The 13,865-nt window shown below is 39.8% G+C and overlaps 1 protein-coding gene across 1 annotated transcript in view; it reads left to right on the top strand.

Annotated features, from left to right (window-relative positions):
• WDFY2 (WD repeat and FYVE domain containing 2) overlaps positions 1-13,865 on the top strand; it is a 174,043-nt gene that overhangs the window by 70,204 nt on the left and 89,974 nt on the right. Inside the window, exon 2 of the mRNA XM_030200445.1 lies at positions 12,206-12,273. Within this exon, the coding sequence (XP_030056305.1) occupies positions 12,206-12,273 (68 nt within the window). The remainder of the gene's footprint in view (positions 1-12,205; positions 12,274-13,865) is intronic.

The raw sequence follows: 13,865 nt of genomic DNA, 5'->3' as shown, positions 1-13,865 counted from the left end.
ATGTGGTTCCCACTTCTGTTGGATAATTCCTCCAGGAGTCCTATGAGTCTGGAGTGTTTTCCAACACTAATCATGCCAAGAGCAGAACACACTATGTGACCTATAAGGTCTTACTTCAGGGCTGATCAGGAGGAGATTGGAAATACTTTGGGCAAGAAGAGGATCAGAGAGACTCTGGAATCTAAAGGATTGTCTCGATCCCAGATATCCAATCCAGGTTTCATTTTTTTTCTCTCCTTTCTTTGCCTCTTTCCTGAGATCTGTTTCCATCTCCTGATCACTAATATTTCTTTCCTCCCAGAAATAGGCCAAAAAACTGAAGGGGACACCCAAAGAAATGCTAGAAACTATTTCAGTAAAAGGAAGCTGGTTTAATATGCAAACATGTCCTTTCCTCCAGTTGGCTCGCTTAGTCTGGTTTTTGTACAGTGGAACCTGACATTGAAAGGAACTTGGTGTCCCTGTGTTCTGGCATGAAAACTTTACTTTCCTCGAGCTAATGAATTACTACAGCTTTCCTTTATTGCAGGTAGTTTTCCGAGCTGTATTTTATTTCTAGGCTAGAATGTTTGGAGTTGAGCTCTCCTGGACTATTATGAGTACTTCATCCCTCTTTCCTATTTTTTTTTTTTAAATTATAGTATACAACGAAGGGGATAGACTAATGTAGTTCCAACTGTGGGTATTTAGTGACAGTATTTCAACACTACACTTTGACTTAGAATGACTTGATGCAGTTCTGTGTCTCGGTGCAGCATGCACCTACCTCAGGAGTCGTTGAGATGCAATAGACACAATAGGCATCCAGTAAACAATAGCTTGTACCAAAAGTCACACTGTCAAGAATTCTCAAACATAAAAGCTACTGCTTATGCCCTGAGTGGAAGTAACAAGCTTTGGATCAATCTTTTGGGATCCTGCCAGATAGTTGTAACCTTGGCCACAGTTGGAAACAGGATACTGGATTTGATGGGCCTTTGGTCTAACCCAGCATAGCATTTCTTACATTGTTATGTCTGTGGACCTCTGTATATGGTGTCGGATTTCTAAAAGACATGTGATTTTTAGTATCTCATATAGCAAGTGATTTTGCAGTGTTCGTTCTTGCTGATATCCTCAATATTTAAAAAAATAAATCCTGTAGCATGCTTCCTTTTATCTTCCACATGAGAATGTTACTGGGAAGAAAACTTCAGGATTCCTATTATCTGTCACACCAGGAGACTCCAGGGCATTACCAGTTCATCTACTAACTGATTTGTGATAGGGATGTACGAAAACATTCTGGAGAACCCAGTAGTCACTTGCATATGTGTTTCCTTCTTGGGTGTCTCTGGGACAGTATTATGAGTATATGCATTCATTTATCCTCTTCTTAATTACTAGGCGGAACTGGAATTTGCTGTAAGAACAGTGAGCTGAGAACCAGGGGAGCCCGGTTCAAATCCCACTGCAACTTCTTTCGATGTTGAGCAAGTCACTTAACCTTCGATTGTCTCAGGTACAAACTCAAATTATGAGCCCTCCAGGGACAGAAAAATACCTTCTCTACTTGAATATGCAGTGCTTCAATGGTCTTTGGGTCTGCAGGTGGTATATAAAAAATTAAATAAATGAAACTGTGGTAAAATATACTAAGGTGCTTATTTTTAGAAGCACTTTTCAGGTTTTAGTTGTGTATAAACATCTAAAATTGCTATTTTACAAAGCTAGGATGTAAATGTCCAAGTACAAAGAATGGGCATATGGCAAGGGGGCGTGTATTGGGTGGAAGTTGGGTGGGTTTAAAAGATAGATGTTCCATATTTCAGAAGGGGAATGAAGATCCATGTTTTGACAGATGGATGTGTGTGGATTTAGACCAGCTACTTAGGATGTCCAGAGGACCTTTTTAGGGGAAGAGTAGTGCTCTTGTCCTGTATTTAACTGCAAAACCTGTGCAGTAAATGCAGGTAGCGTGCCCAGCATCTACCCTGGGCAATTACCACACCCATTCCATCCACAAAATAAATAGACAAAACAAGCTGCGGTGGCACCCCTCCCCAGATACAAAAGGTGAGGCCTGCCAGAGCCTTCCCCTCCCCCTGCATTGGTCATTCAGTGATCCCAAGCAGCAGTGGTCTCCTGCTGCTGCCAGGGATGATGCTGGAATCCAATATGGCACCTCTTCTCCCTAGTGATGGGGTAGGGTTCTAGGGGGCATGTATACATTCACTGACTAGTACACAAATGTCTATGTACCTGTTTTTCCCCTTCTGGACATTTTTTTCTGAAATGAAGGTTCTGCTGCATTAAGGTTCATTTCAGCATGTATTTTAGAATAGGTTCTTAAGCAATAAGTATCTAAGGGTCTGACCCAAAACCAGAGGAAAAAGCCTTGAGAAGCCCCCAACAAGTCATAGACCTCGGGAGCTGGGCTTCATCATCAGCCAGAAAAACCTCTGTATAAAACCTTTCTCTTTTTATTTTTTGTTTTTTCAATTTTCAATTTTTATCTTTCTATATACCACTTTAATACACCAAATTAAACATCAGATATTACTTAACTTTCTCTGATGTTCCAGCATACGGATCAGTGCAGCATATAAATCAGTTCAACACGCCGACCACGACCAACGATGGCCGTTGTTTCGATGACCTGCCTCAGGGTACGGTGGTCCGTGTTTATGATTTCCGCAATGCTAGACTCTTAGAATGACAAATTTATATGTCACAGTTCATCCTTTCAAAGTCCTCAAATTGACACTAAAGGAATTCAGTAATATCTGGGAGATTATGGATGTATATCAACACAATGTAATCACCCCACCAGAAAGCAAAAGAAATTCTTTGTTTATATGTTGGACAGTCAGAAGTGCAGCTCAGGTTAAAGGAACTTTTTCAGCTGGGCATTCAGTGCTATAATCGTCATCAGTCCAAGTGTTTCACAAAAATCAGTTTAATAATTTTGTTAAAAATTTTATTTATTTTTGCAGAAAGCTGTATCAAGGATGAGTCTCCTTCAGTTTGAACACATGCCACATTGCTTATTAAGAAGGAGACCTGTCCTTGGTAGCTTGTAGTTAAATATGGATTTATGTCTGATTTCCATGCTTGCCCTGGCTTTAGGGACTCCCTGTATTTACAGAGATGTTTTCACCTAGTAAAGGACCACCAAAACCGACATCATGTTATGAGAATCAGGTACTTAACAATCTGACTTAAACTATTTATAAGAACAGTAAAAAAAAAAAAACGAATGTTTTAGGTTGAAACTGGGAGCATTTAACCTCTCTTTTCCTGTACCTACATCAAAAGTAAAAGATGGCACTTGGGAACTTGCACATTTTTGTTTTGTGGAATGCAGTGGTATATTATAAAAATGCATTTGCTTTTTGTTACTACTATTTCACAGATATTTATTTATTTATTTTATTTATTTGCATTTGTATCCCACATTTTTCCACCTATTTGCGGGCTCAGTGTGGCTTACAATACATTGTAAAAGATGGAAGTGCAGTTGGTTGCAGTACAGTTATGGATTACATTGTGAAGAATTATATAAGACAGAGTAAGCTCAGGATATTCTTAGGGGATCGGACAGTGGAAATAACAGGGGTGAGTTGAGAGGGGGGCAAAACATAATCGAGGGAACGGGGAGGTCTGACAATTTTGTCAGTGGGTAGAATTTAAGAGTGGTGAGAGCGCGGGAGTAGAGGTTCAGAGAGTGTATTGGTGCGTGTCTATGAGATTGTGTGGGCTTTGTGTTTTGATCCTTGCCGTAGATTTTCTCGAAGAGATAAGTCTTTAGTAGTTTGCGGAAGTCGGTCAGTTTGTAGGTAATTTTCAGGCTGCGGGGTAGTGTATTCCAGTATCGTGTGCTCATGTATGTAAAAGTCGATCAGTGCAGTGCTTTGTATTTTATGCCTTTGCATTTAGGGAAATGGAGATTGAGGAAGGTTCGGGACGATCTTTTAGCGTTTCTGGGTGGCAGGTCGATCAAGTCGGACATGTATGCAGGGGCTTCACCGTGAATGATTTTGTGGACTAAGGTGCTTACTTTAAAAGTGATGCGTTCCTTGAGTGGTAGCCAGTGTAGTTTCTCCCGTAAGGGTTTTGCACTTTCGTATTTTGGTTTTCCGAAGATGAGTCTGGCTGCTGTATTCTGGGCTGTTTGAAGTTTCTTCAGTATTTGTTCCTTGCATCCTGCGTATAATGAGTTGCAATAGTCCAGTTGACTGAGTACGAGTGATTGAACTAGACTACGGAAGACAGATCTTGGGAAGAATGATCTGATTCTTTTCAGTTTCCACATGGAGTAGAACATTTTTTTTGTTGTGTTGTTCGCATGAGTCTCGAGAGTTAGGTGGCGGTCGATAGTGACTCCAAGGATTTTTAAGGTTTCTGAGATTGGCAGATTTAGTTTAGGTGTGTTGATGGCGGTAAATTTGTTCTTGTTGTATTGGGAGGTAAGTATGAGGCATTTGGTCTTTTCTGTATTCAGTTTCAGTCGGAATGCATCTGCCCAGGTATTCATGATGTGTAGACTTTGGCTGATTTCGTTAGAGACTTCATTGATGTCTTTTTTGAATGGTATATATATCGTTACATCATCGGCATATATATGTGGATTGAGGTTATGGTTAGATAAAAGTTTTGCCAGGGGGGTCATCATTAGATTGAAAATAGTTGGTGAGAGGGGGGATCCTTGCGGTACTCCACAGTCAGGTGTCCATGCAGCTGACGTAGTTGAGTTTGATGTGACTTGATATGAACGTGATGTTAAGAACCCCTTGAACCAGTTTAGAACATTACCTCCGATGCCAAAGTATTCGAGAACGTTTAGTAGGATTTCGTGGTCTACCATATCAAAGGTACTTGACATGTCAAATTGTAGTAGGAGTATGTTGATGCCGGTTGCGATCATTTGTTTGAATGTTTGAATTTGGTCATTAAGGTAATTAGCACTGTTTCTGTGCTATGATTTGACCGGAATCCTGATTGGGAGTCGTGTAGTATGGAGAACTTGTTGAGATAGTTTGTGAGTTGTTTGGTAACCATCCCTTCGGTTATTTTAGTTATTAGTGGTATAGATGCTACTGGTCTGTAGTTTGTTATTTCGCTTGTCTTTTTCTTTGTGTCCTTGGGTATTGGGGTGAGTAGTATGTTTCCTTTTTCTTTTGGGAAGAGTCCATTTTGTAGCATGAAGTTCATGTGGTTAGTTAGGTCTATTATGAATTGTTGAGGGGCTGATTTCATGAGGTTGTTTGGGCAGATATCTAGTTTGCATTGGGATTTGGCGAATCTCTTGAGCGTTTTAGAGATTAGGTCATCTGATAATTGTTCGAATTCGGTCCAGATCCTGTCTGCTGGGTATATTCCGTCTTCTGGGTCTAGACAATTTAGGAGTGTTGTGTATTCAGTGGGGCTGGTGGGTATTTTGAGCCGTAGTTGTATGATTTTTTCCTTGAAGTATTTCGCGAGGTCATCGACCCCTGGTGTATCTCTGCTGTTGGTTGTTACTGGTGTGGTGTCTAGCAATTTGTTTACGAGATAGAAGAGTTTGTGTGTGTCTTTGTAGTTTGGTCCAATCATTGTTTTGTAGTGTAGTCTTTTAGTTTGTTTAATGGTGTATTTGTATTTCCTCCGGAGTGATTTCCAGGCATTCAGTGTGTGTTCGTCTTTCTTTTTATTCCATGTGCGTTCTAGTTTTCTGACTTGTGTTTTGAGTTTTTTCAGTTCTTCGGTGAACCATGAATTTGTTTTTTTTCCTGTGTGATGTTCTAGTTTGGATTGGGGCGATTGTGTCTAATGTTGTTCTACATATGTCGTCCCATTCTTGGAGGAATTGGATGGTGTCTGTATTTGTTGACCATTCGCTTTGGTAGACATGTTGCCAGAATGTTGTGGGGTCTATTTTTCCTCTCGTGGTGTATGTTGTTCGTTCATGTTTGTTACTTGCGTTTCTGTGTATTTTTCACCAGTGGAGGGAGACCATCGCTTTGTAGTGGTCTGTCCATGGTGTGGGTGTCCATCTTGTATCTGTAAGTAGGAGGGTAAGTCTGGGTCGAATTTGTGTGAAATGATGTCCAGTGTGTGTCCTTTTTCGTGTGTTGGTTTATTATTAGGTGCGTGTAGATCCCAGAGTTTTAAGAAGTCTTTGCATTCTTGTGTGCCTCTGGAAGAGTCGTCTTCAAGGTGTAGGTTGATGTCTCCTATTATGAGGATGTTTGAGGCAGAGACACATGTATTGGAGATGAAGTCTGTGAGATATGTATTGAATACTGAGGTAGGGGCTTCCTTCATGCAGAAATTCTGTCCAGAGGCAGTCTAAATGTACCAACATTGTCCAGTTCAGCACACTATTAGCTGACAAGTTCATACAAAGCTAATTATATTCAATGGAAAATAAATCTGTTGGCTCAGGCTGCTTGCTATGTGAGTATTCCATCACTGTTTCATTATTTGATACCAAGTATTACATATTAAGGGCATTTGATGTAAACTTTGTTTAAAATTTGTTTATCCAGTCCTTACATGCAGCACCTAGTGTTGCTTTTTAACCCAAAGGTAAATCCTAAGGGTGATTGAACAGTTAGGTATAAATTATGCTGCTTGGGTTTTTTTGGGTTTTTTTTACTTGTTTTGGACTTCTTTTTGGTCCTACTGATCTGTGCATCCGCTTTCTGGAACTTTGGAAGATGGAAATGTGAAAATAAAATTTTGGGATATACCTGTAGAAGTTGTTTACTTTTGCTATGTATGTATGGATGCCTGTTCTGATGTATGCATGTGATAATATTTGAATAACTGTCTATACTTATGGCTGTGATTTCTGAACATGCAGCATAATTAAAGGACAGATGGTAATCTCATCATTGTTAAATGTTTCTCTGACATATCCATGTATTGCTCCCATGATATAACTGAATTCTATTATTATGTCTCACTGTATTTTCAAATGTAAATCACATTGAACCCAAGTTTGCTTGGGATAGAAATGTAAAACAAACAAAAAAAAATCCTTTATCCTCCACCTTTAAAGACACTGTCTATCCAGCTGGGTGGTGATGGCACAATGTAAGCAAGTTTGGTCCAGTGAATACTAACTCAAAATAATCTGTTCATTTACTGGCCATAGTATTACCACATTGAAAATGCGACTGTACCATGCCTCTGTAGTTATGTTCCACTAATAAGTTAAACAATTAACTGGCTATCTTGACAGGATTATATAACCTTTGGATGCTTGACTAGGGACACAAACATACACTTATTTATTCAATATCACAATTCCTCATGTACAGCCAGAAAACAACATTTTAGGGTGGATACTGTTCACAATGAGCTCCTTTTTTTTATCAACCAGATAGAAGAGACGAGTTTTCAGTTTTAAATTATCACAAGAATAAAATATAAGAAAGCCAATGGATTGCATTAGGGGCTTATAGCCCACTTAGTTATGTTTAAACAAAAGAGATCTGCATGAAACAAAATATTTTTATTTTGACTTATAAAACCACTTGTCCCTGAAACATGTCTAAAAACAGAATAATCCAGACAAGCACAGCATGTTCGAAAGTAAATGATGAGGCAGCAGTGCTCCATAAAAGTAAGCAAGGATACCTATGTAGCTGCTTTACACTGGGTGGGGGAAGTTATGTGACGATGCCCTTCTGTACTAGCCATATTCTGAAGACAATGAGCCTTATCACGAGGAATCTGCATTTTCATAGTAGAAAAAGATACAAGCTGCTATACATTGCGAGTTTGACAAAGTACGTTTTGTGACTGGTTGAGGTAGAAGATGCCGCTCCCATAGAGAGAGAAATAACTGAGGTGAGCTGCCTAGGGATGTAGTGCGAGTTAAATAAATAGTAAGTGCTCACCCACAACCTACAGTATGCAATCAACATTGGTTAGCATCAGTATGAGAAGGTGGACAATACTTGAAGTATTATGGATTGATTTAAATGAAATAGAGACACCACCTTAGGAAGAAGTTTTGGGTGTGGTCGAAAGAATATCTTGTTATGCAGTATTTGAGTATATGGCTGATAGTGTAGCATCGTTTGAATCTCACCAATATGGCATGCTGATGTAATTGTAATCAAAAAGAGCGTTTTCCATGTGATATATTCAGCACAGCCACACTCTGATGCAGCAAGGTTTATACAAGGAGGATGGATGAACACTAGGAGACGGGATGTTCCTATCTAGTCCATTATAGGGGCTGAAGCCAGTAGGCGGAGCTTTAGTTCACCCAAAACAATAGCAAATGGTATTGAAAACAATATCAAAAGATTATCAAAAATAAATGCATGTTCCATCTGTAAAAAGTCTAAAGCTTTTCCAGTTGGGTAGGCAGTACCTTAAAAGGTGGAGAACAAAAAAATTATTTTTTTACTTAGTTGACAGCTTTTTAATTTATTTGAAATATTCCCATATGTAGACATATCATGATTTCAAAATTGAATATCAAACATATTTTAAAAATCGAGCTTCTCTGAGTCCCTAACACAAGTGGATACAGTGGGGGAAATAAGTATTTGATCCCTTGCTGATTTTGTAAGTTTGCCCACTGACAAAGACATGAGCAGCCCATAATTGAAGGGTAGGTTATTGGTAACAGTGAGAGATAGCACATCACAAATTAAATCCGGAAAATCACATTGTGGAAAGTATATGAATTTATTTGCATTCTGCAGAGAGAAATAAGTATTTGATCCCTCTGGCAAACAAGACCTAATACTTGGTGGCAAAACCCTTGTTGGCAAGCACAGCGGTCATACGTCTTCTGTAGTTGATGATGAGGTTTGCACACATGTCAGGAGGAATTTTGGTCCACTCCTCTTTGCAGATCATCTCTAAATCATTAAGAGTTCTGGGCTGTCGCTTGGCAACTCGCAGCTTCAGCTCCCTCCATAAGTTTTCAATGGGATTAAGGTCTGGTGACTGGCTAGGCCACTCCATGACCCTAATGTGCTTCTTCCTGAGCCACTCCTTTGTTGCCTTGGCTGTATGTTTTGGGTCATTGTCGTGCTGGAAGACCCAGCCACGACCCATTTTTAAGGCCCTAGCGGAGGGAAGGAGGTTGTCACTCAGAATTGTACGGTACATGGCCCCATCCATTCTCCCATTGATGCGGTGAAGTAGTCCTGTGCCCTTAGCAGAGAAACACCCCCAAAACATAACATTTCCGTCTCCATGCTTGACAGTGGGGACGGTGTTCTTTGGGTCATAGGCAGCATTTCTCTTCCTCCAAACACGGCGAGTTGAGTTCATGCCAAAGAGCTCAATTTTTGTCTCATCTGACCACAGCACCTTCTCCCAATCACTCTCGGCATCATCCAGGTGTTCACTGGCAAACTTCAGACGGGCCGTCACATGTGCCTTCCGGAGCAGGGGGACCTTGCGGGCACTGCAGGATTGCAATCCGTTATGTCGTAATGTGTTACCAATGGTTTTCGTGGTGACAGTGGTCCCAGCTGCCTTGAGATCATTGACAAGTTCCCCCCTTGTAGTTGTAGGCTGATTTCTAACCTTCCTCATGATCAAGGATACCCCACGAGGTGAGATTTTGCGTGGAGCCCCAGATCTTTGTCGATTGACAGTCATTTTGTACTTCTTCCATTTTCTTACTATGGCACCAACAGTTGTCTCCTTCTTGCCCAGCGTCTTACTGATGGTTTTGTAGCCCATTCCAGCCTTGTGCAGGTGTATGATCTTGTCCCTGACATCCTTAGACAGCTCCTTGCTCTTGGCCATTTTGTAGAGGTTAGAGTCTGACTGATTCACTGAGTCTGTGGACAGGTGTCTTTCATACAGGTGACCATTGCCGACAGCTGTCTGTCATGCAGGTAACGAGTTGATTTGGAGCATCTACCTGGTCTGTAGGGGCCAGATCTCTTACTGGTTGGTGGGGGATCAAATACTTATTTCCCTCTGCAGAATGCAAATAAATTCATATACTTTCCACAATGTGATTTTCCGGATTTAATTTGTGATGTGCTATCTCTCACTGTTACCAATAACCTACCCTTCAATTATGGGCTGCTCATGTCTTTGTCAGTGGGCAAACTTACAAAATCAGCAAGGGATCAAATACTTATTTCCCCCACTGTACATACCTGACATAAAAATTTCTTTTGGGAAGTACGAACTCCCCCTCAAATCACAAGTCAGGAACCTTGGAATACAGTTAGCTTCTTATTTTCCAAATCCAAACAACCTTCAAGAGCTTCTTCTACTATTTGCTACAGCTATGCTGCCTCTCTCCTTACACTGAGATGAAATCTTATCCCAGTTGTGCATGCCATGATAACATCAAGACTGGATTACTGTAATGCACTCTACAATGGTCTGACCGTAAAGAACCTGCACCAGCTCCAATTGATTCAGAATGCTGCAGCAAGACTAATAGAAGATTGCAAGTGGCATGACCACATCACGCCATTTTTGCAAAAACTTCACTGGCTACCAGTACAATACAGGGCTAAATTTAAAGCTCTGTCTCATCTTCAAGGCCCTTAAAGGAAATTGCACCGAGTACCTGAAGAATAGGATGATTCTCTACACACCTCCTGCTACAAGGGCACTAAGGTCCTCTCAAGGACTATCACTAACCACACCCTGTCCAAAAGACATTACACGATGTGATACCCGCCTGAAAGGCTCCACTTAACACAAGACTATCTGTACTTCAGGAAGCAGGTTAATGCTTGTAACTAACTTGTTAGAGACACACACACACTGCAGTAGGACGTTTATCGACTCCTACCCTAGCTGAGATAATATTTAACCATCTCTCTGACCTCATATGCACCTTTCTTTAAATTAGTCACCATACTTTCTAACTCCTTTTACATGTTCCATCTTTGTTTATACCCTACACCGTCAATTAAAATGTTCTATTACATATTGTGTTTACTTTGTAAGTAGTATACCATGTCATACTTTGTATTTTAATATTTTTACTGCTGTAATTGTGTGTTGTTCATGTTTGATTTATTCTTACTGTACACCACCTTGTGTGAGTTCCTTCAAAATGACGGTAAATAAATTCTAATAAATAAAATGTAAACTTCAAAACAGATGCAGATGTGATTCCATGTGCCTCAGTGAAAGGAGAGTTCCATTTAATTTCAGTATATTCCATCTTTATAACACCAGGCTTCCTAGGTAGATTACTACAACAACAGTTAAGATGAACCCATCAAGAAACAGGATATCCTCACTGAAATCTTGCCATCTATATTTTATAGAACAGTGTAGAAAAATGAGGACAAAATGCAGAGGTTTTAACTGCTGTTTCTATCTGTAATAATTTATTCTAGCAGTAATAATTTTTAAGCTGCTTTAGTGATATAAATATCGATATGAGAAGCTTTCAAATAAATTAAAAAGCTGTCAACTAAGTAAAAAAAAACCTTTTGTTCTCCACCTTTTAAGGCATTGCCTATCCAACTGGAGAAGCTTTAGACTTTTTACAGATGGACCACGCATTTATTTTTATTGTTTTCAATAGTGTTTGCTATTGTTTTGGATGAACTAAAGCTCTGCCTACTGGCTTCAGCCCATATAGTGGACTCCTTCAACCTCCTTGTGAAAACCTGGCCTGAATGCTGGGTTGAGAACCTCTGCTTTAACCTGAGTCGCAGTTAACATAAACCTATAAAGCCCTCGGAATTTGTATGCAGATGTAAATGCAAGTGCTAAATTCCCAGGGGTTATTTTCAAAACAAAAGTACAGAAGTACTTTAATTCTGAAACTTCATGGAGTCTGCATAGTTGGGTTTTAGAATAACCCCCATATTTGTTTTGAAACAGGAAAAGACCAAAGTGAAAAGAACGTACATAGAAGTGCTAGGAACAGATGCCTTACTCACATGATGCAGGTGTTTTTAAAGATTATTATTACTTTAATTTTGTTAAACTAGAAAGAGCTCAGAAGGGTAGCCTGCATCTCCTCCCTCTCCTCTGATATCACAGTAAAGGCTCTTAAATTTAGCACTCTCTTGTTTATTTTGTGGGATTCACAAGAAGCAGGTTTGAAAAATAAACCCATGAGACTATTTTGCCTCAGGATTTAAGCCATAAGAATCCAGCATTAACTGATAGTTTAACTTCTGAGAAATGAATGTTTTGACACTTTCTCAACATCATTGGTTCAGTCAGGTTTTCCTTGAGGGTAAACAAAAGCTGTTTTTGTGTTTCTCCTCCTTAGGACAGTACGTGTATGGATGAAGAGAGACAGTGGGCAGTACTGGCCTAGTATATATCATTGCATGCCATGTAAGTGTTTTTTTCTTTTTTCTGGTAACCTTGTATACTTTTGATGGGTTTGAATATGATGCATTATTTTTACACATGAGAAATGTGTTTACTTGTACCATGTCTGCAGTGGCGCTTTACATTTCCAGATAGGTACCATTACCACTAATTTTAGCTTGGTGTGGTGATGGCTTTTTAAAGATAGCTTTTCAGGTTGGGAGAGTCTGCCGAGGGTTATGGGGCCTCATTATGTCAGTGGAGGCTGAAAAGCAGGTCAGAACAGTGGAGCTGTATCCGAAAAACACAATCGCTCATTGCTAGGGCCAGCCCTGGCTTCAGATACTTGGAAAACATTATCCATTTAAACTGATATGTTTCTGTAGCCTGTATAAACTGTATAGTATACTTGCAGCGATTTTTAAATTCTTCATATCCTTTAAAATACACAAAATGCTAAAAAATAAAGATTAGGAAAAATTAGTCAAACTGTTTGGTTTTCCTAATTTTTTCTTACCCTTTGGATATTGGCATAATTGTTCTTTTCTTTATAACATATAAAGCTCATCTTTTATGAACACTGATATTTCCTTCAAGATGTTTCCTGGCTTCTATGCTTAGCTTGAAAAGTGTTGCTTGTCTTCAGGATGGCTTTGATCTCATGTGGGGATTAAAGGTTTCTTTCAGGGGTGTCTCCAAATGGGTTATTTTTGGTCATACCATGACAGCAGAGAACTTCACTCCTGAACCAGGGTGTGGAGTATGATCTCAGACTCTCAAATTTGCTGCTAATACTCACCATAGTACTTGCATTGTGCCAAAGGGATTCCCTCTGGAGTTCATAAGATGTTACATGTATAGGGCAATTGATCCAGGTGTGCTTGGAAACCCTTTTTAATAAGGCCTGTGGCACTAAAATTATTGGAAATATTTCTATATCCCTCTGCCATGGTTTCTTACTCAGTGAATTGTATAGAGAAAGAAAAGATCTTAAAGTACCAAGAAATGCAGTCCAAGTATTCAGTTGGGCTGCGAGTGGAGTAGCCTAATGGTTAGTACAGTGGGCTGAGAACCTGGGTAGCTGGGTTTGATTCCCACTGCAGCTGTTTGTACATAAGAACAGCCATACTGGATCAGATTGATGGTCCATCTAGCCCAGTGTCCTGCTTCCAAAAGTGGCCAATCCAGGTCACAAATACCTGGCAGAAACACAATTAGTAACTGACTGCACATGTTGTCCATTAGATTGTAAGCTCCTTTGAGCAGGGACCGTCCTTCTTTGTTAAACTGTACAGCGCTGCGTAACCCTAGTAGCACTTTAGAAATGTTAAGTAGTAGTAATAGTAACGACATTTCATGCTACCAGTCCCCGGGTAAGCAGTGGCATCCCCTATGTCCATCTCAATAACAGACTATGGACTTTTCCTCCAGGACCTTGTCCAAACCTTTTTTAAACCCAGATATATTAACCACTGTTACCACATCCTCCAGCTACAAGTTCCAGAGTTTAACTATTCTTTGAGTGAAAAAATATTTCCACCTATTTGTTTTAACAGTATTTCCATGTAACTTAATTGTGTGTCCCCTGGTCTTTGTACTTTTGAAAGAGTGAAAAA

The sequence above is a fragment of the Microcaecilia unicolor genome, chromosome 4 (assembly GCF_901765095.1).
Source record: "Microcaecilia unicolor chromosome 4, aMicUni1.1, whole genome shotgun sequence".
Classification (NCBI taxonomy): domain Eukaryota; kingdom Metazoa; phylum Chordata; class Amphibia; order Gymnophiona; family Siphonopidae; genus Microcaecilia; species Microcaecilia unicolor.
Note: the sequence above shows the minus strand (reverse complement) of the source record. Positions and strands in the feature narration are given on the sequence as shown.